Source organism: Pavona decussata, unplaced genomic scaffold (genome assembly GCF_977016875.1).
Source record: "Pavona decussata unplaced genomic scaffold, jaPavDecu1.1 SCAFFOLD_155, whole genome shotgun sequence".
NCBI classification, from domain to species: domain Eukaryota; kingdom Metazoa; phylum Cnidaria; class Anthozoa; order Scleractinia; family Agariciidae; genus Pavona; species Pavona decussata.
In genome coordinates, this window is record NW_028145567.1 from 2,280,910 (window position 1) to 2,303,479 (window position 22,570).

Genomic DNA, 22,570 nt, shown 5'->3' on the forward strand with positions numbered 1-22,570 from the left:
ATCCTCTTATATGCTCCTAGAATCCTGTAAATCAGAATCTCAACAAATGTGAATTTGTCATTGCATGGGAGAGGGGAAGGGGGGGGGGGGGCGTTTGGGGGATCTCTTGCGCTCTCGTCACAATTTCTTCGGCCCTCTCTTTCTGTATTTTCTGGATCCACCCCTAAAATGCCCTACTCTCCGGGCACGGAAAACAATCAAATGCCGGGGATAGGTCTAGGAAGGGGGGGGGGGGGGGGATGAAGAAGGTTGGAATTGATTGGCACATAACGTAAACAGTGGTCTGCCTTAAACAGCGGTCGTTCGAGGTCTACAGATTGTGGGGAGAGAACGAAAGATGTACGAGTTATAAAAAATGTAACAAAGAAAAGAGAAAAAGGAGCAAAACCTACCGAGGAGAGAGCCGGACCTCTCTCCCTTTTCTCACTGACTACAATATTTTTTCTCTGTGTACCCTGTGTCCTTCCCTTCGCCTAATCTGAAAATGCACTCGATTAGCTGCAAATGTGTCCCTTTTGCCCACGGTTTGTATCTGAATAAGCAGAAGCTCTAACGTATGGCTTCATACTTATTGGAGCATGTAAGGCGTGGCTCATTCTTCGGTTAACTGGCCCCCACGAAGTTTAAACTATTGTTGTATAGAAAAGAACAGCAATCAATTAAAAACCCCAAATCACCAAAAATTCGCATAGCAAGGATTTTAGGGGTCTTAAATACTGTTTTGCTCATTGTTCCCGTGCAATTATAAATTGAAGTCAACTGGCTATACCAAAAAAAGTTGACAAAAATGTTGCCTTGTATTTAACAAATCGACGGTAGTTTTCTTTAGTCTATACTCTTATAGACCATAAAATGACGTCAAAAAATGTTCAATACTCAAGTGGAAGCGAGTGGTTTCACTGCCAAGTTTTAAACATTTTATGGCGTCATTTTGACAGTAATTGTAAAATTAGATATTTTGTATGCCATCTCGTTGGTTCATTTTCTACTTTCTACTTGCGCAAAGAAGCAATAATAATAGGTCACATGGCAGAAATTTTTGAGGGTTAAAATGAGTTGGGGTAACCGAATCCTGTTTCGTCAGTGGCCCTAAGTTTTGAAGTCTCTCCACAAATTCAAGTTGCAGAAAAGCTGTGAAAGTTTTGGGATTTGTAGAAATTCGGGCCAGGCTACTGATGATGTGTTTGTGAGACACAATTTTTCCTTTCTTTTCTTGTCTTATTATTTCATTTTTGCTTTGTTTTCATTTTTCTTCTTTTCACTCTTTCGGTTCTTTTATAAGAGTAAGACTATATTTGCAGCTTTGCAGCTGCTATAGTTGTTGCATGGGTTACAAGATCCGGGATCCGCCTATCGCGAATGTTCACAGATGCAGACATCTCCTACTCCGGTACTTCAGACAGAAGTTACCTCAGATGCGAAATATAGACGGCACTCGGACTGATCCTAACGGTGGAGGTAGCGAAAAATATTAAAGCAAAATGTCTAGAATAACTGAAATATATTTAAAACAAATTAGCCCGATGTTTCGGTTTGCAACGCAAACCTTCCACGGTGGCTTAACGGAAAAATTTTTTCAATACTTTAATCAGTATTGTAAATGAATAAGTTGCGGACACTACTGGTTGTTGATTTGGAGAGAAAAAGTTGTCTTTCATAACAAATTCACCTCACAGTAATAGGTGAAAATGTTTCGTTTCTGATCACCCTCTATCCCGTGAAAATGCGTCGGCCGGCTGGTTAAAATGAAAAAAGTAATTCTACGAGCCTTGATTTTATCTCTTTCGAGACTGTCATTTCGCAACGAACCGGCATCACTCGGCAAGAGGTGTTATAATAGGAGACTGAAATTTTTCCTCAGTTTGGCTTGGGGCTGGAAAACCGTCAAAACCGCGCAGGGAAAGAGCTAGAAAAGGGTGATTTCATGGGACATATATTTTTCAATATTTCGAAAGGCACAGAAACTTCCCTTACCCTAAGACAAAAGACGTTACAATCTTTTTTCTTAGTTTGTGAGTTTCTGAGATACCCTGAAGAAGGAAGGCCGTGCCTTTCGAAATATTGGAAAAATATATTTCCCGCGCGCTATTCGATCACTCCACATAGAAACTCTGTGTGTCATTACATAACCTTTCACTTTCTATGTCCTTTGTCTGCTGACTGTTCCAATCGTGGGCTCGGGTCACTCGGTGATCGATTGATAGATAAAGGAAGGCGACTTCTCTCGACTTTTCATGGGAAAACGAGATTGTTTCTCTACATACTGAGTCTTTTTTTGAACGTTGTCCTCTTATTTAAATTCTCCGGACGCCGATTCTTTATCAGTGTTACACTGCGCCTTGGAAAAATGGCTCTAAAGGAGCTTTTCGTTCACAACAGGTATGGTGGCCATGCACTATTTACTACCCCAAGGCCATGGCTTTGGCAGAAAGATATCACAGATCAGTTTCTTTGACTAGATTGTTCGGCTTGTATCATAGAAATATAGAGACGTCTAAAATTGCAACTAGTCAAAAATATGTAAACTTATGAAAATGTTTGCTATTTTAATTTACAATAGGGTACTCAGCTGTTTCCTTGAATCTTTGTCCTTTTTATCTTGTGTTTATAATCAGCTGTGTTAATTTGTCAGTAATCATTAATGAAACATTAACGTACCCTAATGACTCGATTTACCGCCGTGGAGCTAAATTACTTTTGGTAGCTCAAAGGAGGGCGCTTCTTGTGGAGGGGATGCTTATTTCCTTTTTGACAACAACATTAAATGGGAAATTCAACACTTTAACAAAACTCTGAGAAACTGTGATACTGGAAGTTGTAATGTACCGGTCAAATCAAAGCTTCAACACCGCTCCCCCCCCCCCTCCCCCCCAGCATACCCTGGGCATTTGACCTCTTTGCCTTCCCAGGTGTGAGGAATTTGATCGCCATGCATAAGGGGTGGGGAATTTGAACCCTAGCCTTGATGTCATGTGAGGTGTCTCGGTGCGTGCCCGAAGCATGATAAGTTAACTTTGACTTGTCCCTGTTTTCTTAAATTCCTCAGGAACCCTGCTGTTAGGGTAATCGTTCTATTACCCAAATATCAAAATTTAGTTATACAGTGTACAAAATGTATGTGATTTGTCTATGTTTTTCAGGCTACCGGATGGAGGTGCATTGTTTCTTCTATTGTTTTATATTCCTTGTGGACTATTACTTGTGATATTTAGATTCTTCTTTGGACTTCAGCTTCTCCTAATACTGTCATTCTTACCAAAAGAATCATTTGTTAAAAGGTATGAAATGTCTGGTTAATGCCATTATACCTATAATATTAACACGCCTGCACGCCTTATGCCTAGGATATTTTACATGATTGCATATCTTTCAGTAACCTTAATTAACTGCTCTATTTGAAGAGCTCAGAGTTTAACTGACTTATGCTGCATTTCAGATAGCCATTTGTTGTTTTCACTCAGATTCACTGGCGTTTTTGCATGTGGCCTTGAATTCCTTCAGGAAATATTGCTTCAACGTTTTATCTGCGGCTTTGTGGTTCATTTTGCGATAAAAACGTAAATCTTCCCCATAAATATAGTTTTTTATTGCGAACAAAGCAGTAGATAAAACATTGGAGTTACTGTAATGTTTCCTGAAGAAATTCAAGGCCACATGCAAAATCTCCGGGGAATCTGGGCTTACACAACAAAAAGTGATTTGAAATGTCATTTAGGTTGGTTTTGCTCTGCGCCCTTCATTTATAAATAACTTCCTTTATGCTGCAGGATTCTCCTTAGAGTGTCTTGTTATATACTTGGGGTGGCTGTCACACAGGAAGGGGTAGCAGAACATTACAAAAGGGACCAGCAAAAGGTACAGCAATGTTATATAATAGTGTTGAGAATGACATGTTATCCAATGAATGACGCAGGCATACATGGAAAAAGGAAATCAGAGTGCTCCTATCAGGAGTCGAACCTAGTTCAGATGCTTTACCACTGAGCTACAGGAGACTCGTGGTTGTAACGAGTATGGTTACATGAAGTACAAGTCTAGTTCCCGCCTTGCGTGTCACGTGACCGAGCTTGTAGAAGCCATCTTGAAGTTTTGTTGTCGCTGTTCAACCGGAATAAATAAGTTGTGTTTTGCGGACTCTGTGTCTTTCCACCTGTCGTTACATGGTGTCAGAAGTTTCCCGGATCCACACGTCACGAAAAGGAATGATTTGTGGCAGAAGCTACCGAATTTATGCCTGAAACCAGTGTTCAAAATAGCGAAAGTCCGGCTTCAAGTTTGATAACCATGGCGAATTTCCAAATACCTCCTCCTGACATACTCGAGCTAAACGATGGTTCGACAGCGTCCAATTGGCGAACTTGGGTTTCTGCTTGGAATAATTACAGGCTGGCTACAAAGCTAGATAAAGAGGAAGAAGCACGCCAAGTAGCAACACTTTTGGCCGTAATTGGAAAAGAAGCGAACAAGGTGTTTCGTACTTTCACGTGGGCCTCGCCAGACGACGCGAAGAAAATCGCTGCGGTTGTAAGCAAGTTCGAAGAGTATTGCATTCCCAGGGAAAACACTATTTACGAACGTTTTCTTTTCTTTACGCAGGATCAGCGGGAATCTGAAACTGTTGATCAATATTTGACGGAGCTTCGCCAAATTGCAGCAAATTGTGATTTCGAGTCAATCACACCCGATCAGCTTCTCCGGGATCGACTGGTGACAGGTACCAAAACTGCGAAGGTACGTGAAAATTTGCTCAAAGAGAAGAAATTGACTCTTGAGAAAGCTATAGATATCGCTCGTGCCGCCGAGGGTACAGCTGTTCAAATGAAAGTTATGTCTGCTGAGTCTGGATTGAGTGTTGTGAAAGAGAAAGAGAAAGAGCAGTCAGAAAATGTCCCATCTGTCAGCAGTGGCTGGATCAAGGACTGCAGATTCTGTGGTAGGAACCACGAAAGACGTAGCTGCCCTGCCTTTGGCCAGATTTGTGCATATTGTAAAAGAAGGAATCATTTTGTTGTCAAGTGCCCAGCAAAAAGCAAGGTGTCTTCTGTCCAAGAGCGATTTTATTTAAGTGCCGCAGGTGTTGGAAACGGAGGTCGTGAGATGGTTACCCTCACTGTATCAAAAGAGTCTAACCCCCTTTCAGGTCACGATGTAAGCTTCTTAATGGACACGGGGGCTGAATGCAATCTTTTGCCCTTGGATGTGTACAAGAAGGTGACTGGCGATCTGCACTTGAATTTCCTCAATGCACGCGGCAAGTCAATCCTGGTTTTAGCTAATGGAGATGAGCAACCCATCGAGGGTAAAGCCACAGTGTATGTCTCCCGCAAAGGAAACGCACACAAAATTGAAGTCAATGTAGTCAGGGGCCATGGGTATGAGCCCATACTGTCTAAGCAGACAATGCTGGAAATGAACTTGATAAAGATTCTAGACAGTGACCGAGATCCACGCGTCAATGTACTGAAGTCCGACACAGAGCCATTGCTGGAAGAGTATGACGATGTATTTGAAGGCCTTGGAAAGTTGGACGGACAGTACCACATTGTAACAGACGAGTCCATCAGACCTGTAGTGCATCCTCCGCGGCGTTTACCTGTTGCGATGACTGAGCGAGTTCAGCGGAAACTTGAAGAAATGGTAGCTGCTAACATAATCGAACAAGTCGACCATCCTACTGACTGGGTATCCAGTATGCTAGTGGTGACCAAGCCATCCACCGAAGCTGAGGGGGAAACCAAGTTACGCATCTGTTTGGATCCCAGGGATCTGAATCTTGCCATAAAGCGTGAACACTTCCCGATGCCGACAATTGAAGAGATTGCAACTAGGCTGAATGGGGCAAAATTGTTCAGTGTTTTTGATGCCAGTAATGGTTTCTGGCAAGTGGAACTTGACGATGAGTCTACTAGTTTAACAACGTTTAACACCCCGTTCGGGCGCTACCGTTGGAAGCGAATGCCATTCGGCATCAATAGTGCACCGGAAGTTTGGCAGCGCAAAATGCGAGAGCACATTGAGGGGCTTAAAGGAGTAGAAGTAATTGCAGATGATTTTGTGATCGTTGGATTTGGCAACACACCTGCTGAGTGGCAGACAGACCATGACCGGAATGTGCGTGCCTTCCTAGACCGTTGCCGTGAGAGAAACCTGAAGTTGAACAAGAAGAAAGCCCGACTGAGACAGCAAGAAGTTCCCTTCATCGGACACATTCTAACCCGTGAGGGACTGAAACCAGATCCACACAAGGTTGAGGCAATTGTGGGGATGCCAGACCCGACTGATGTCCAGTCCTTACGTAGGTTCCTGGGCATGGTGAACTACTTGGCAAAGTTCCTCCCACGTCTATCCGAAGAAACAGAAGTCTTGAGAAAACTCACTGAAAAGGATGCTGAGTGGTGTTGGCTGCAAAGTCATACTGATGCTGTGGCCCATGTCAAGGAATTGATTGTATCTGCACCTGTACTTGCCTACTATGACGTGAATAAGCCAGTGGTCATTCAATGCGATGCTTCCCAAAGTGGACTTGGTGCAGCTCTGCTACAGGAGGAGCGCCCAGTGGCTTACAGCTCTCGTGTGATGACTCAAACGGAACAAAACTATGCGCAGATTGAAAAAGAGCTACTCGCCATAGTTTATGCTTGTGAGAAATTTGATCAGTACATTTTTGGAAGGAGCGATGTAATTGTGCAGTCAGACCACAAGCCGTTGGAAACCATATTCAAGAAGCCAATCCACAGTTCGCCAAAACGCCTCCAACGCATGCGTCTCCGCTTACAGAACTATGACATCCAAGTGGTATACAAGAAAGGAGAGACCATGTTCTTGGCTGACACATTAAGTCGCGCTTACTTGGAAAAGGAACCAGTAAGTCAGACCCAGGACAGTGACGTCCGTTCTGTCAGAGAACGACTGTTCGCTTTTGAGTTAGAGCAGATTAAAAATGGTGAAGATCTAAGTGTCTCCCCCACTCGCCTGGAAGAGCTGCGCAAGGAGACTGCTCAGGATGAAGAATTACAGACCCTGTCTGATGTTATTCATGAGGGTTGGCCAGAGACCCTGTCAGAAGCTCACAAATATGACCGGCGTCGGAGGCAAGTAATTGAGCTGTATTGGAACAGCCGTGATGAGCTGACCATAGAAGATGGATTGGTATACAAGGGTCATCGCCTTGTGATACCATTTAAAGAGCGTTCTGGTGTTGTAAAGAGCCTACATGAATCACATATTGGAATAGAAGGAACATTGCGTCGTGCCGGCGACATTGTTTACTGGCCTGGAATCACAGCCCAGCTCAAAGATCACTTGTCAAGGTGTGGAATCTGTAACCGTTATCAGCCCGAACAATGTAAAGAGCCTTTAAAGCCTCATGATGTGCCTAATTTGCCATGGCAGAAAGTTGGTGTTGATCTTTTCGTGCTGGACGGGCAATCATTTTTGATAGCCGTTGATTACTACTCTGGCTATTTTGAAGTGCAAGATATGAGTAGCACCACCAGCAACCGTGTTATCACCATTCTAAAGGCGTGGTTTTCTAGGCATGGTATTCCTGTGACTCTCATCAGTGACAATGGCCCCCCCTTCAACAGTGAAGATTTCCAGACCTTCAGTAAGGAATGGGATTTTCACCACGTCACATCAAGCCCTTATCACGCACAAAGTAATGGTCGTGTGGAAAATGCAGTTAAGACTTGCAAGTCATTGCTGACCAAAGCCCGAGCTGATAAGCGTGATCCTCTGCTGGCGTTACTTGAGTGGCGCAACACACCAACTGAGGGTATGAATGCTTCTCCTGTTCAGCTACTATATGGTAGGCGAACACGCACCTGTCTCCCAGTAGCCAAGCAATTGCTAACTCCACAGGTGATAACTGATGTCCCCGAAAAGATCAAGATTAGAAAGCAGAAGCAGAAATACTACTATGATCGTCACTCACATGAACTGCCAAAATTGCTTGATGGTGATGCCATTAGAATGCGATTGCCACGCGAGAAGGAATGGTCACTGGGGCGCGTCATTGGAGAGGAGGGGACCCGTTCCTACTTGGTTGAAGTGAACGGAAAGCATTATCGTCGGAACCGCAAATGGCTCAGAGCAACATCCGAAGAGTTACCGGAGTCAGTGGAGACAAACCTCGACATGACCGATCCAATGGAACTGGTAGAGTCAAGTCCTGCTGAGCCGCCACAGGCAATGATACCATCATCACCAGTGGTTTCTGGGCCTCATACTGAAGGTCGTCCAGTGCGGAACCGCCGCCCCCCAGTGTGGTTAAAAGATTATGAGTGCTGAAATAAGACACTGACTCTGCCTTGTTGCCCCTTTTTTCAATTTGGCTTTATTATGTACTTTTGCGGGGGCGTTTTAATATAGAAGACTTTTTAAGGCAGATTTGAACATTATGTTTAACTTATTGCTTTTTTTATTATCATTAACGTTCTGTATGCATAAACTAAACTATTAGACTTAGGAAGGGAGATGTAACGAGTATGGTTACATGAAGTACAAGTCTAGTTCCCGCCTTGCGTGTCACGTGACCGAGCTTGTAGAAGCCATCTTGAAGTTTTGTTGTCGCTGTTCAACCGGAATAAATAAGTTGTGTTTTGCGGACTCTGTGTCTTTCCGCCTGTCGTTACAGTGGTAGCTAAGGCCATTAAACTAGGTTCATGCGACGAACATCCTGCATACTGCTAGGATTGATATTCCAATCCTAGTGGTATGCAGAACTAGTAATTGGAAGGTCTTAGGTTCGACTCCTGATGGGAGTACTCGGATTTCCTTTTTCTGAGTATGTCTGCGTCATTCATTGAATAATACGTCATTCTTATTTATTCAGCAGGCTTAAAATATTCCATCACATTTATTTCCATTATGCAGTGTTGTTCTTGATAACTACAGCTGTGTCCATGGAAAATTCTTCATTCATTTGACAGATAATTTTATTTTGTTGTTCATAAGAAATGCATCAGGCTTCAAGGGGCTTTTTCGTCACTTTTTAGTTTCACTTTGAAATAAAGTTAATATGAAAATATATATACATTGGCATCAATGGAAGCCTAAACATTAAGGCCCGTTTTGTTAGGCTTGGATACTCTTGTACACAGAAGCAATTAACCATGTCAAGTTTAGTTTTCAACTTTCTTCCAGATTTCTCTGATAAAATCAGCAAAAACAGGTTGTCTTAAATTTCTTTTGTAAATAAATACTCATTGCCCCCTAAGTAGTCTACGTAGTCTTGTAACAATGCCCAGTTCCAGGAAATGTCCATTACCCTCTCCCCAACAGAAGGTACATGTAATTCAAAGGGGAGGGGGTCTAAAAAGCCAAAGATAAATAGTCATGTAAACCATAATGGTAAGGGTACAGTTATCTATATCCTATTGTGGTTTGATAACTTGCTGTTTTGCTTGTTTATTTTCAGGTTATTATCAGTAATCATGTGACCCACCTGGATAATGTTGCCATAGAAACTATTCTTCCTAGTATTATGGTTAGTGCCATTAACATTTCTCAAAATTTTGATTTTTTTTTATGTTTTAACCCAATTTAATAGTCAGAGGTTTAAAATTATAACCACCAAAGAGTCTTTTTGTAGAAATAACAACATGATAAGTTTTTGCATCATGGGAAACTTGGAAAAAAAAAACCGAGCTCCAGATGGGATTTGAACCCATGACCCTCCGTGATCTAGAGGTTTAATACCTAGTATTAAGATAAATTTTTGTTAAATGCTTCCCTTATAACAATAAATGAAATATTTGCTAGTGCCAAATTTTGCAATAATTATTTTGCAAGCCAGATGTCCCTAAAAATAATTTTTTGGATAAAGTCAATTTCCAACTGCCTTTGTTAGTAACAAGATGCCCCTCTAATGGCATTACACGGAATGCTTAATGTAGCCCCAATTATTCCCCATTGTATGTTTCGCAGATATTTAAAAAATATCCTCCCTTGGCCATTGAAATAATTGTCTGAATGGTTTTATTCAGATATATTGCGTGATACTTATCGTTGTGTTACTAGGAATCATACCAGAAATAACTATGCAATAACGTCATGACCCCGCTGAACTGGTCTGGCCTCCTCTAGCTCTAATCCTTCGCGTTGATCATTCGATCTGCTTTTTAAAGCGGATTTTCTTTGCTGTAAACTCTCCCAATTTCCGCCGTTTCAACTGTCGAGTACTACCTAGAAGTTATTATTTCGATTTACTGCTTGAAAAAGGTTGTTTCTCTCTGAAAACGGCAGATCTGGAGTCTTAAATTCAGACATGTGGCCGCCATTGAACGAAAACAACTTTTCCAAATGATGATTTGCTTTGACGTCACACAAGTAGAGATGAGTGGGTCCCCTCCCTCGTCACTGATATACGCGCAGATAATGGAGTTTGATTGGGCCGCTTTTGTTCAAGACAATCGAAACAATAGATCCCTTCTGGGAGAGGGAAGAATTTAATCTAGTTTCAATGAATAAATCAAATGATGATTTGACATCACACAGAAGTGATGAGTGGGTCCCCTCTCTCGTGATATGTGCCTGAAAAATAGATTTTGATTGGGCCGCTTCTGTTGAAGACAATCAGAACAATATATCCTTACTAGGGGAGGACAGCGTTTAATGCATAAATTAATGTGCACATTTATGACACCGATGAAAAAAAAGATACCCGACCGAAACCTAGACACGTCATGCCCTGCGGGCATTCCGTGTAATTACAATGTATAACATTTTTCAACGCATAACAGTTTTGTTCCTATAATTAAAATAATATAAATTTTTCTTTTTTTTCTTTGTTTCCCAGCCTTTTAGCAAATGTGATTGTCCATGGCTAATTAAGTGGATCCTGGGATACAGAGAATTTTATGATGATGATAAAGACAGAGAAAATATGGATAACAAGATAAAGGAATATTTACAGGGTAAGTACAGCCATAGAAAATGGTTCATGTTTAGTAAAAATATTATTCAATTTTGGAATTCATTTTGGTTGGATATTCTCTTGATACATACATGTACATGTAGCTTGAGAAAGCATTCCTTTATTATTCACTGATTATTCAGCAGACTCCAGTTATTTTAAAGGAAACCCAAAGTTGTTTGAGAAACTGAGAGCGTAAGATAGCCAGTAATGAATTATTATTGAAGGGCTTGGCGCATAATTGAAGAATGAGAAATTTCTTGAAATGCAAACTGTGGGCAAAGTTTCCTACTAAGCACTGTTTAAAAGTTCTCACAAACTTGTACAAGTATGTTTATAAGTTTGTTTAAATACAGTCAAAACCTGTTCTATTTTCTTTGTAAAGTAATCCATGAAACATTTTATTGTCATGCCATTTCAAAGAAAGTGGCCTGGCTTTCAACCAGTCAGAGTGCTACATGTCGCTACGTGTTCTAACTTACTACTTCATGTTTAGGTTTTAGCCATCCTCTCCTGGTATTTCCTGAGGAACAAATCACCAGTGGAAGGAGAGGTCTTTTGAAGTTCAAGTACGTATCAAGCCTTTTGTACTGGGATCAGCATTTTAAGTACATCTTTAAAAATTACATGTATGTCAGAAAAATTTAAAATTCTGACTAATTATGTTTACCTAAATTGCACTGATGAACAAGTGCATTTCTTGGCAGTCAGTTGTACGGAAATACTTTTTTAGGTGAAGACTACATAACAAGAGCTAGTAATACTACCATCAGAAAAATAATGCTGGAAAATGCGCCTATTCGTCAGCATGATGCACATCCGTTTACCCAAACGATCTCACAATCCCTTTATACTCGAACTATAGTCTTTAAACAGTTTCTGTAGTGGGGAACTTAATGGTGTTTGTTATGGTTTATATTGCAGTTCCTGGGGATTTCAGTTCAGTGACACTGTATTACCTGTAAGTAATCTAGTTAAAAACTTGTCCAGTACTTTAACATTGTTTTCTTTTTGTTATTTAAACTGGTGATTAATGAGAAATGGAGATACATATAAAGACAAGTACATGTAAACACAGGGGGCCCACACAATGTGTCTGTGTAGCCGATTGTTATTATATAGTAAATGCACTGGATTTACCGTTTGCTTCACCTATAGCGATATATCGCTAACTATGTATATAAATCAATGATAAATAAACGTTGAATTACCTTATCTGTGGTATATAGTCGTCCTTTCACCTCAAAAGCGGTTTTTTGAGCGATTTTGAAGGAGTTTGAGTTCGCCGTTGACTGTTCCATATATAAGAAGGAGAAGGGAGGAATCAAAGTTTTGAAAGGGTTCCAGCGCCGGAGCGATTTTTCCCCAAAAAACGCATCGCTCCGGCGCTGGAACCCTTTCAAAACAAGTTTTCCTCCCTTGTCACTCTTCTATTACGCTCGAGTGAACGTTCAACGCCGAACCCTTCAAATGGCTAAAATCACCGTCTTCAACCTCAGGAACGACAACACACAACATTTAAGGTAAAACTACGTTTATTTTGATGTTAAATGAGAATATCTATCGCAATCTAGTACGATAATACGAGGATTTTCGATATTCCCATACATTGCCTCTATAAATTCAAAATACAAACGGTCACATAGTTTGTGTGGGCGCCCTGTGATGTAAATACTTGAAAAAATATATATATATATACTTGTTACCCTCTCCCCCCCACCCCCTCCTCTCCCCCCTCTACTGAGTAAGTAGTGAAGTGTAAATTATATTATCTAACTTCATTTTATTTCAAAAGTGGCATTTTATGAAGTAATATCAGTAAATGAGATATATTTTATTTGATAAATAAAAATGTAAAAATTTGTAATTACAAAAAAACTAGTTAGTTTGGACTTTTCAACAATGCTTGCTTTTAAGTTGACCTTATATTGGTACCCTAACTCTTGCAGGTGTTGATCTCCGTGCGACGTCCTCTAATTGTCCAGATACCTGCTGTAAGTTAACAAATAAAAGATTATGAAAACATTGTTAAAGTTCTGAAAATGTTAAGACCAATAATTATTCATTTGTTGGTGTGTTAAGAGAGTTCGCTTAATTGGGTCTCACTAAACAGTTTAATTTATTATCTAATATGGAACATTGTTTTGAGATAAAGTATAGTCCCATAGTCAAGCATGCAGGGTCCATGCTTGTACCAGGCAGTCACTCTTTTCCAAAGTGAGCTATAATTTCAGTGTACTCTTTTGAAACAATATCTGAGAAACATGTGGGGAATGGGGACAAGGGGCGGTAAAAGTGAAGAACAGCTCACCTCCACCGACTGCCGGTCGACTGTCAGCCAACTGTTAGCTGAGAGATTACTGACAGGTTAACAACAGTTGGCTGGAGGAAAAAATTTGACTTAAAAACCCTTAAACCTATGACCAAAAAGACATACACAAAATCAACAAAGTCTTTTAAAAAACTTAGCAAAAGTGTAGAAAGCGTACATTTACTTGGTTACTGTTCAACTTAGCTTTACTTTACATACTTTCGACGTGCCACTGTCTTGCACGGTCAACTTTTGGCCAACTGTCGGCCGACAGTCAGGTGAGGTGAGCTGTTCTTCACTTTTACCCAAAGGGCTTCTATACCAAAGGAGCAAAATCTTGAGAAATTACAAACCTATTGAAGAGGGGGGGGGGGGGGGTGGGTAAGGTGGATAATTCCCCTATCGATAGTCTTATGCTCAGATTCTCAGATTTTTCTCTCCCAAATGAAGTATTCACTCAGTAAAATAGGATACATACTGAACAGTCTACACATAGCTGTACTGCCTGGGTGTGTATGACATCAACCCATAGCCAAGAAAAAACATATTAATAAGCAGAACAAAATTGTTTGGAACAAGGAATTAAAAAAGGCTACAGCATTACATGTAGATACATGTGCACTCACTTGTTTACTTCTTTTTTAATAGCATGTTTTAGAAAGCGGCTGGTGGCAAGATTTGTTCTGGTCCATGTTTGTTCCATACACACATTATCACATAAGGTTAGTAGTGCTGCATGTATCTGTTTAATATCAGTTCACTAACTTTGGAGCAAAATGCAATCATACAGGCTTTGCTTAAAGAAAGGTATGCACATAAGGTTAGTAGTGGGCAGGGCTCCTATTGATAGCAGGGTGCCTTTACATGGAAGCTCCTGAAGGGACTTCCCTGAGCTTTATGACTAAATAAAGATGTCTGTCTGTCTGCACTGTAGGTGTGTGTGTAAATATAGAGCACTCAGAACATTAAACTATAGTAGAAGAAAAGATCGAGGGAGGGAAACAGTGGCATGAAAGCCAAGACCTAAGACCCTAAGACCTCTCAAGGCTGTTGCCTAGGGAAATTTACAAGGAGCCTACAAGGTCAAAAGCCGAGAAGTTGGCAACCTAACATGTGAAGTGTTAGGTGCCGGTGCAATTTTAAGGTGCCCAGAGCATTTTATTGGGTGACCAGGCTTCTATTAGGCAACAGCCTTGCCCCTTGAAAGCTAATTAAGATCCCTCAAAAACTAAGACTGCTTGGAGGCACCCAAGGGAAACAGGAGAGAAATTGGGCCAGGAATTGGAATAAAACAAAAATCATTTTGTTGTAGGCTGTATTGAAAAGTGGGATACAGAGAGAGGCACCTCACTATTACAGACACTCCAATAAATATATGGACAGCAGCTACATCCCCAGCAAAAATAAATTGCAGTTTGACTGAAATAAATTCCCGCTATTACAGACTCTCACTATTAAGGACACTAACTTGCGGTCCCAAGGGTGGTCACAATAAAGGGAGTTGACCATATATGGAGAGCAAGGTTTAATGTTACACTGTAGCTTCTAATTCTTGTACAGAGCATTCTTGATTTTACTATTAATCAAATGAGAATGATTTTTAAGTTAAACTGGTACTATTTCATTATTTTACTTCAGAGTACTTCCTCAAGTAGAATTGAAGTCAAAGGATTGTAGCGAAATTCAGAAGGTATGTGTACAGAGATTCTTCCCAGTATTGTAAGAACAGTTGAAGTGGGCATATTACAGTTACTGTAGTCAACTGCCGTTGTTAGTATTAATGGAGACCTCCAGGACCATGATAGCTTATTGACCACAAACATAAACTATTGATGGGATGTCTGAGATAGTGAATGTGTACACAAGGCAAGAATTGATTGTATCACAACATGCCTGATGGCTGTAAGTAAACTGTTGGTATCAGACGTTGTTTTTTATTTTCAAGTCTTGGGCTGAGTTGAATTTAACTCCCTAGCCCAGGAGGGGTAGGGGACTGCACATACGTGGTATTAAGGATGGCATCTACTAATACAGAAATATTTTTGCACAGTTTATTAACCAGAAAGAAAATTGGGGGTAACCACACATTTTTTAGAGATAATTAAGAAACACTAATTCTAAAGAGTGCTAAAGTACAAAGCAATGTATGGCATTTTTTTTTTATCAAATTGAAGCTTTATTATCTCTAAAAATGCATGTTTACCCCCAATTTTCTTTTAAATACCGAGAGCACTTGCTAAGTTTTGCTTTCTCTGCATAGTTTTAAACTGTTCAAAAATATCCGTGTATTAGTAGGCACCACCCATAGGAAACCCGAGTATCTCGAGATGTGCAGAACGTATGCGCAGTAACAAAAGTAGGCACCGTCCTTAATAAGTATTATTTTGTTTTATTTTGTAGCACATGGCCAGCATTCTAGGAGTGCCAGCTACAAGTTATTCATCTGATGATGTCGGTGAATTAATAAAGCAAATCAAAACACAAGCTGCAATGGCTCAATCACAGCTTCCCAAGCCAGCTCAGCTGAATGGTAGTGTAACCCCTCCAACTCAAGACCCAAGCAATGTTAGTCCCAACACAAGGCTGATGCGAATGGTACAGCAAGTCAAGGAAGTGCTGCCACAGGTCCCATCTGATGCTATATCCAGAGACTTGAGTGAGTAACTCACGCTGCAAACTTGCGTAATAAAAGCTGGGTTAAGGTTAAACTCAGCTCCCTTTTCAAAAATATTTCACAAGAAGAGCTGTGGCAAAGACAAAATTTCACCCCAGGAAAAATGATTTTGGCACCTAGGCACCTTATACTGCATCTCACATGTGGCAAAGTTGACAGTGCAAAACTTTGGGTGCTACAAATGAAAACACATAAATTTTTTGTGGTTGTTGATTTTAGGGAGAAGGGGTACTTTGGCATGTTCGGTCAAGTGTCTCCCAGATTTTTGACTGCGATTATGGATCTCATGTCATCATCTTTCTGTTTTGTTAAATCATGCATTACTGGCCACTCTGCAGATTCCCATAAGCTCTGGGCTTCTTTACTGCTCGGTATTTATTTGACTATATGTAAAACTATTTATAAATTTTACCTTTTTTTTTTCATTCAGTGTCAAAATAAAAAATATTGAATTAGCTACACCATATAATTATCAGACTTCTGTTGGAACATCAGAGTATTCTCTGGTTTCATTCTGCTTGAGTCTTAAAGTTAACTGTAGTTGTCAATTACTTGTTCTAGGTCGAACACACTGCGTTGACACAACCATCACCAATTTTCTGGAGGGAAGGGTCAGTTATCTGCCAGAGAAAGAAAGCAGCAAAGTGGAATCATCCAGTGATGTGAACGGCAGTCCTACAAGAATTTCGAATGAGGTGCGTGTAGTTCAGCATTTATTCTTTGAAGAGCTGCGAGTTTAACAATCTCACAGCATGTCGAATTTTAGTTCGTTTTTCGTTTCACTCAAAAGTGACTGAACACTGTTTCTGGCTGGTTTAATTTTCCGCTCCAAATTGTCTGTTTTTAGAACTGCTTTGTTGCTTTCTTTTCTTCCACTGGATGACATAAAACAACAACGACCCGATATTTTTACTTGCACGCATAACTGTTAACATTACGCTTTGTTACATGGTAACTTTGACTCAGTAGTCAATCCCATTGTTTCATATAATAGACTTGATCCTGTATAGTGAGAGGCAATAATATTGCATGAAGGAAGCATAGTTTTCCATGTATGAAGCGAGGGTCAGGATTTGGACCACCAAGCACTTGACCACTTTTTCTTGACCGCCGACCGGTTAGCTCATTTGGCAGAACACCGGACTACCGTGCGGGAGGTCGTGTGTTCAAACCCCGGGCAGACCAATACTCAGGGTCTTTAAATAACTAAGGAGAAAGTGCTGCCCATCTACGAATGGCTAGACTTCCTAGTCTTCTCCGTAGGAACTGTAAGTTCCCTCTCACAACACTGTCTTGTTCCTATTAATCTGTGGGATGTTAAAGAACCCACACACTGTTCGAAAAAAGTACGGGACATAGTCCCCAGTGTTGTGACCAGTCTATCTCTATCTCTGATTTCATCTGTCGTTCACATTCGTGCGTGGGTTGGGTGGGTGGGTGAGGTCAAAATATGGACTGATAGCGGCTGTCAGTGGCACCTTTAAATGCTGACATCCGATCTCACCCTACAAAACCGCCATGAGACCATGCAGTGTGTGTGGTATATAAATACATTACCATTACCATATTTGTATTGATGGGCTGCAGGTTAGTAGAAAACCAAAGTTACATGAAGCTTATCTTTTGTGATTTTCTCTTCCAGACCACACCAACAAAACCACAGACAATTTCATTCTCGCGCTCCCCAGAGGAACGGCAAAAACTTCTCAATCAACGGAAAGCGATGATGTTAGAAAATGCAAGAAGGTGAATACAAATCATTCTCATTCTTAATAATAATAATTTAATAATTTATTAATTTATATTGTGCTTCTTAACATGCAATGATGAAAAGCGCATTACAATAGTAGAATATACTAAATATGTACATAAACTAAGTTTAACAATAAAAAAAGTAATTTAAGCGCTAAAGGCTAAAAGCTAACTTAAAAAGGTATGTTTTAAGACAAAATTTAGTGTAGGCGCAGCTTCACTAAAAGATCTGTCATCAAAGGATTTTTTTCATTTTCCCTGCTGGATGTAATAGAGTAGTGCCTGAATTAGAGCGCAGTGAATAGCGTGCATCATTTGTCTAGACTGTATTGCTGACTTCTATTTGTTTATGATGAGGACCTATTGTTATCAGTCTGCCATGATAAGAAATGGTGAAGTTCAGTTATCCAGTCCAATCCATGAAATATGCCCACTAAGCGGTTACGGCGCCAGACTTGAAAATCCGGATGTCCCGGTTTCAAGTCCCACCCAGGCCGCTAGCTGGAGTTGTTTCTCGGTAGCCCTGAGTTCAACTCCTCGGCCGCGCTTGTAAATAGCCAGCTGGTCTGCCTCCTGCCAGTTATTTTTATTTCATTTTATTTCATTCAAGTCAAAGTCAAACCACATTAAAGACAAAACAAGAATGATTTAATTTGTAATAAGTGCTTCTCTAATGTACCCTAGTAGGTAGTCTTCTTCGCAGCCGCTCCGGCCGGAGTAACGCAATGCTCCCCATCCCCAGTAGCGTTGCGTGACCCCAGCCGGAGCGGCTGCGAAGGAGACTACCTGGTAGGTAACCGAAATTGGATCCTAATAAGCAATAACATCACCATTTGATTGAGAAAATTTGTGACAATTTTCTTCTTTTATTATTATTCCAGGCGCTTCTTCACTAAAGAGACATAGCACATGGCAGTGGGGTGTCTCCTGTTGGGTTGGTGTGCTGTTCATATGCACCGCACCACAAGTTGTGTTTTTGGCTTCTAATTCCACCACAAATCTGGAACGCAGAAAACACCGTGATGGTGAAAAGAAACAATGAAAAAAATATTTGTTAATATCAGATCATCCATTCAGAGAACTGTATAAGGATGCACGTTTCTCTTTTTTGGTTCATTTTTATTTAATGGTTCTGTCTAGATAAACATGTTTAGAGTGGCTTCCAGTTGCCCGTTCCTAAGTTCATAAAGGGACTTGGCCCTTTGATCTTGACGGTTAAAGGGTTTACAGCTATTTCAATTAACGTTGTCGGTTCAAAGCATGAAGCTAAAAGACAAGACCGAAAGTTTACGTGGGGTTTTTATGAATAAATTCATCAAAATCAGTCATGCCTGGAGAAAACAATAGGTTGTAATTAGCAGTACAATGACTAGCACGTGCAGGGATGATTTTGATAAAAAATAATCCCACAAAACATTGCGGTCTTGTCTTTTAGTTTGATTTTAATCCGACAACGTTAATTGAAATAGCTGTATACAGGAAGATACAGAAAGCATGGAGCACATCGTAGCACTGAGTAGCGTACAATAAACTTCATCGAATTGTCTGGCTTGGTACATGGAAAATAAAACCTCTCGCTGTTGCTTTTCATCCGTAGTTACACAACTGCTGAGTTTCAAATTAATTAGTGCCTGTCTTTAGTAGTAACACTTTTGTTGTAGGTTTTGGGTAGTATAGAGCAAGCTAATATCAGTGAAAATAAACTATTCAAAACCAAGAAATCCTGATGTGTTCTGTAACGCCATTCGAGTATTTTTTTAATGAGTATTTTATTTATTTCCTTCGCTCAGGACATAATTACATTATGTGAACGCCATTTTCCACTGTGCAGGTTGAAGTTTGCCTTTTGGGTATTTTTAGTCCTATACATGAAAGGGTTAAAAGAGTTCTTAGACAGCGAGCAGTCTCTTACTTGTCCTAAGTTCTGTAGCCATGTTTCTAGAGACTTTCCTTTCTTTTTACTGTCACTTTGTAAGCGTGATCTGAGGAAAAAGGTACGAAAAAAAAAAGTACTACTGCTCGCAGTCTGTTTTTCTAGAATAGGATAAAGGTTTTCTGAATGGCTTTAAAAAGGGCCGTTTACACGACAAGCAAAAAATAGTACGGACCCGTTAAAAAGTGGTACGGCACCAATGATTTTTGTAAAGAAATACCCGTGCTGGGTCCAAAGATGCGCAAATTTCTTTACAAAAATCATGGGTACCGTACCACTTTTCAACGGTTCCTTACCACTTTTATTTTATAATTTTTTTTTTTTACCTGTCGTGTAAACGGCCCTCTAGTTCCCACCCTAAATCCCTCCCAAGGCCAGACTGCAGCAGTAGACCTGCACCTTCCACAAGCTTTATTTTCACTGGACCCTAATAACCTGCAGCTGCAGAAAACAAAAAAAGGTAGCGCACAAAACAAACCGTGGACATGTTATAGGCCAATTCCCTAGTGTTTCTTCGATCGACCATAGTACCCTTGGCCTTTGTTTGTGGCATTTGCAAAGGGGCGAGGGGAGGAGGAGGGGATCGGAGAATCATGAGAAGGGACAAAGGAAGTATCATCTTTCCTTCTTCTTTTCCCAAAACAACCCGCTCCTTCCCTGCGCCAATCAATGTACTCTAGTATCCAATCTTATCTCGCCACATAATAGCGACAGGGCAAGAGTCTGGTGTACACGATTTTATCTCAACATCTCGTCGGTCCTGGCCTTCCTAGCTACCGAGAGAGGTGTAAGGCGGCCACATTCGAAGGCCCGACAATTTCCAAATCGGACAAAGTGGGAAATCGAGGTCATGACACTTAAAAAAAAACTCGCTTTTTAGAAGTTGCCTCGTCATCTACACTTCAGTGGTAACTGCTTGCATCGAAGAAATAACTTAATTTCTTGCCCCGGCGTAAGAAAAATAGGGATCTTGCTTTTTCACCGAGTCGCTACGATTTTCGGAGTACTAGTTTTCACGTCACACATTCACCGTGATATTATGCTGCACCACACTCTCGACTATTCAGAAGGGAAGAAGAGTTGCATTGTTCACCACTGAAGAAGAGACAGTAGCCTAGAAACGTCTGGAAAAAATATTGGTTGGTATCTAATCAAAACAGTTTAATTAAGAGAGATTAATAATCCAGTTTACGGCAAACGGCAAACGGCAAACGGCAAACGGCAAACGTGAGATTCGCGTTTATGTTTTCTTGAAATTAAGAGTACAAAGATGAGAATAGTGCAAGCTAATTGTGGCCTTTGATGCTAACTCAGAACTACTCGATTTGACAGAGAAACTGAAAACAGCAAGCGGCAAATATAGGATAAACATGGTCAAGTGTTCATATCTCACTCGTTTGCCGTTTGCGGTAAAAGTCATTCTTAACCTCTCTAATATCTTTAACCTTGTACTCGAACAATTGCGCTGCGCAGTCAAATATACTTTTGTGGCTCTTTTCGGAAGGTAGTTTTTCACTGTCACGTATTTTTGCGTGCGTACCATGGGAGCGGAATGTATCCGTGACTTTATACTCTTGAATAAAAGTGGTTTGACGGAGTTGAGCAAACAAAATAGCTGAGAGCTGTTCGACTTTTTTCTATTCAATCAAGCCGCCCACATGTTTTCTCTTCAGTTCATTTATGTTAAAATTAATTTACGTCCGCATACAACTAAAGCTAAAAAATCGTTACAGTGGAAATCCTCTAGGTCTACATTAGAAATTAACATTCCCGTTACACCAGAAGTCATTCAATGTCAAAACAGGAGTTGATTATGATAACATCTGAACTGTTTTTGATCGGACTTTAGTGAGTACAAGATTAACATTTAGTACAAGGTGGACTACAAACTTCAACGATAACGATACTTTATTTAACGTGGGATTTACGCTTAGCTAGTTTACGGGTAATCCAAGTATATACTAAAAATTAAAAACTAAAAAAATGAACAACAATTCATGGTATAAAAACTGTAAATGTTACGCACTAAGAATCGGACGAAAAAAAAATTCCAATAACAGTCAAAACTTAAGCGAACGGATTTTGTCAAACCAATTACGTTCCCAGACCCTCACCGTGTTGGGAAAGAGACCCTTGGAACGAGATTGTTGTGGCAACTTATTAGCATCAGGACACTCTGATTTACGAATCAGCCGAGCTAAACATTAATTTTACAGCATTGCTCCTTAACAAGTTAGTGAAAGCATGCGTATTAGGCCAAAACCATATGACCTGGTTCTGGGTCTCTTAACATTATCATCTCCGGCAATAGACATTTTAAAATCAGTCCAAGAATGGTACAAAAAATCCTGAAGTGCAAAATGATGCATTTTGCCACTATAATATATTTGCTATTAAACTACAAAATACTCCAGTCTTCACCTCAATCCCCTCAACGGACTGTCAAGGTTGCCAACATGTTTCTGGTGTCAACTCTCAATGTTTCCTCATGGTGTTGTATACTAACGTTCAAGAATTCAAATTCCACAAATTGCTTTTACTCAATTAATCATCTGGAGTGCATGGCTTTACATAACCCAGCGAAAATACAGTTAAACAGTCATTGCTAAACATATAGTAGTAAACAAAAGAAAATAGTCCAATGGGTTTGGCGTATAATTGTGCCTGATTGTCTGATTTCTTTTTCGCGACTTTTGTAAATCCACTCTGATCAACTTCATTAGTTATTGTTCGTTTACCAACACTAGAATTCGAAGTCTCAAATTTTGAACAATCTCGTTTATCTACTGACAAAAATGCGCACTAGTTCACTTTCATTCATACGGCCAGCCTTAATTGCTTTTCAGTTTACTACGCACTATAAAACACTTACTGTTTTGCCACCTTTTCTTGCTGATTGGTTAACGTATTGCTTATACCATATCGTTTTCAGGGCCAGCCAAGTTCATCTACCCTGTACATTAAAATTGGTAGCTAACACACGCT

General features: G+C 40.3%; 1 protein-coding gene across 1 annotated transcript; it reads left to right on the top strand.

The window, feature by feature from the left end:
• Positions 1 to 2,180: 2,180 nt before the first annotated feature.
• LOC146465827 (lipid droplet-regulating VLDL assembly factor AUP1-like) lies at positions 2,181 to 19,373 on the top strand. The gene is made up of 15 exons (XM_085128144.1): positions 2,181 to 2,379; positions 3,141 to 3,278; positions 3,768 to 3,855; positions 9,419 to 9,487; positions 10,799 to 10,916; positions 11,412 to 11,484; positions 11,840 to 11,876; positions 12,865 to 12,909; positions 13,875 to 13,948; positions 14,865 to 14,916; positions 15,627 to 15,882; positions 16,462 to 16,595; positions 17,543 to 17,646; positions 18,534 to 18,874; positions 19,122 to 19,373. Exons 1-14 carry the CDS (start codon positions 2,348 to 2,350, stop codon positions 18,556 to 18,558), a joined length of 1,245 nt encoding a protein of 414 aa, XP_084984270.1. The 5' UTR covers positions 2,181 to 2,347; the 3' UTR covers positions 18,559 to 18,874; positions 19,122 to 19,373.
• The last annotated feature ends 3,197 nt before the right edge of the window (positions 19,374 to 22,570 follow it).

What these genes read in the sequence shown, in the direction of transcription:
- LOC146465827 (XM_085128144.1), top strand. Translation starts at nt 2,348, where the DNA reads ATGGCTCTAAAGGAGCTTTTCGTTCACAACAG. An exon ending in AGAGGTCTTTTGAAGTTCAA is followed by an intron (nt 11,485 to 11,839) that starts GTACGTATCAAG and finishes TTTATATTGCAG; the next exon opens with TTCCTGGGGATTTCAGTTCA. An exon ending in TACACACATTATCACATAAG is followed by an intron (nt 13,949 to 14,864) that starts GTTAGTAGTGCT and finishes ATTTTACTTCAG; the next exon opens with AGTACTTCCTCAAGTAGAAT.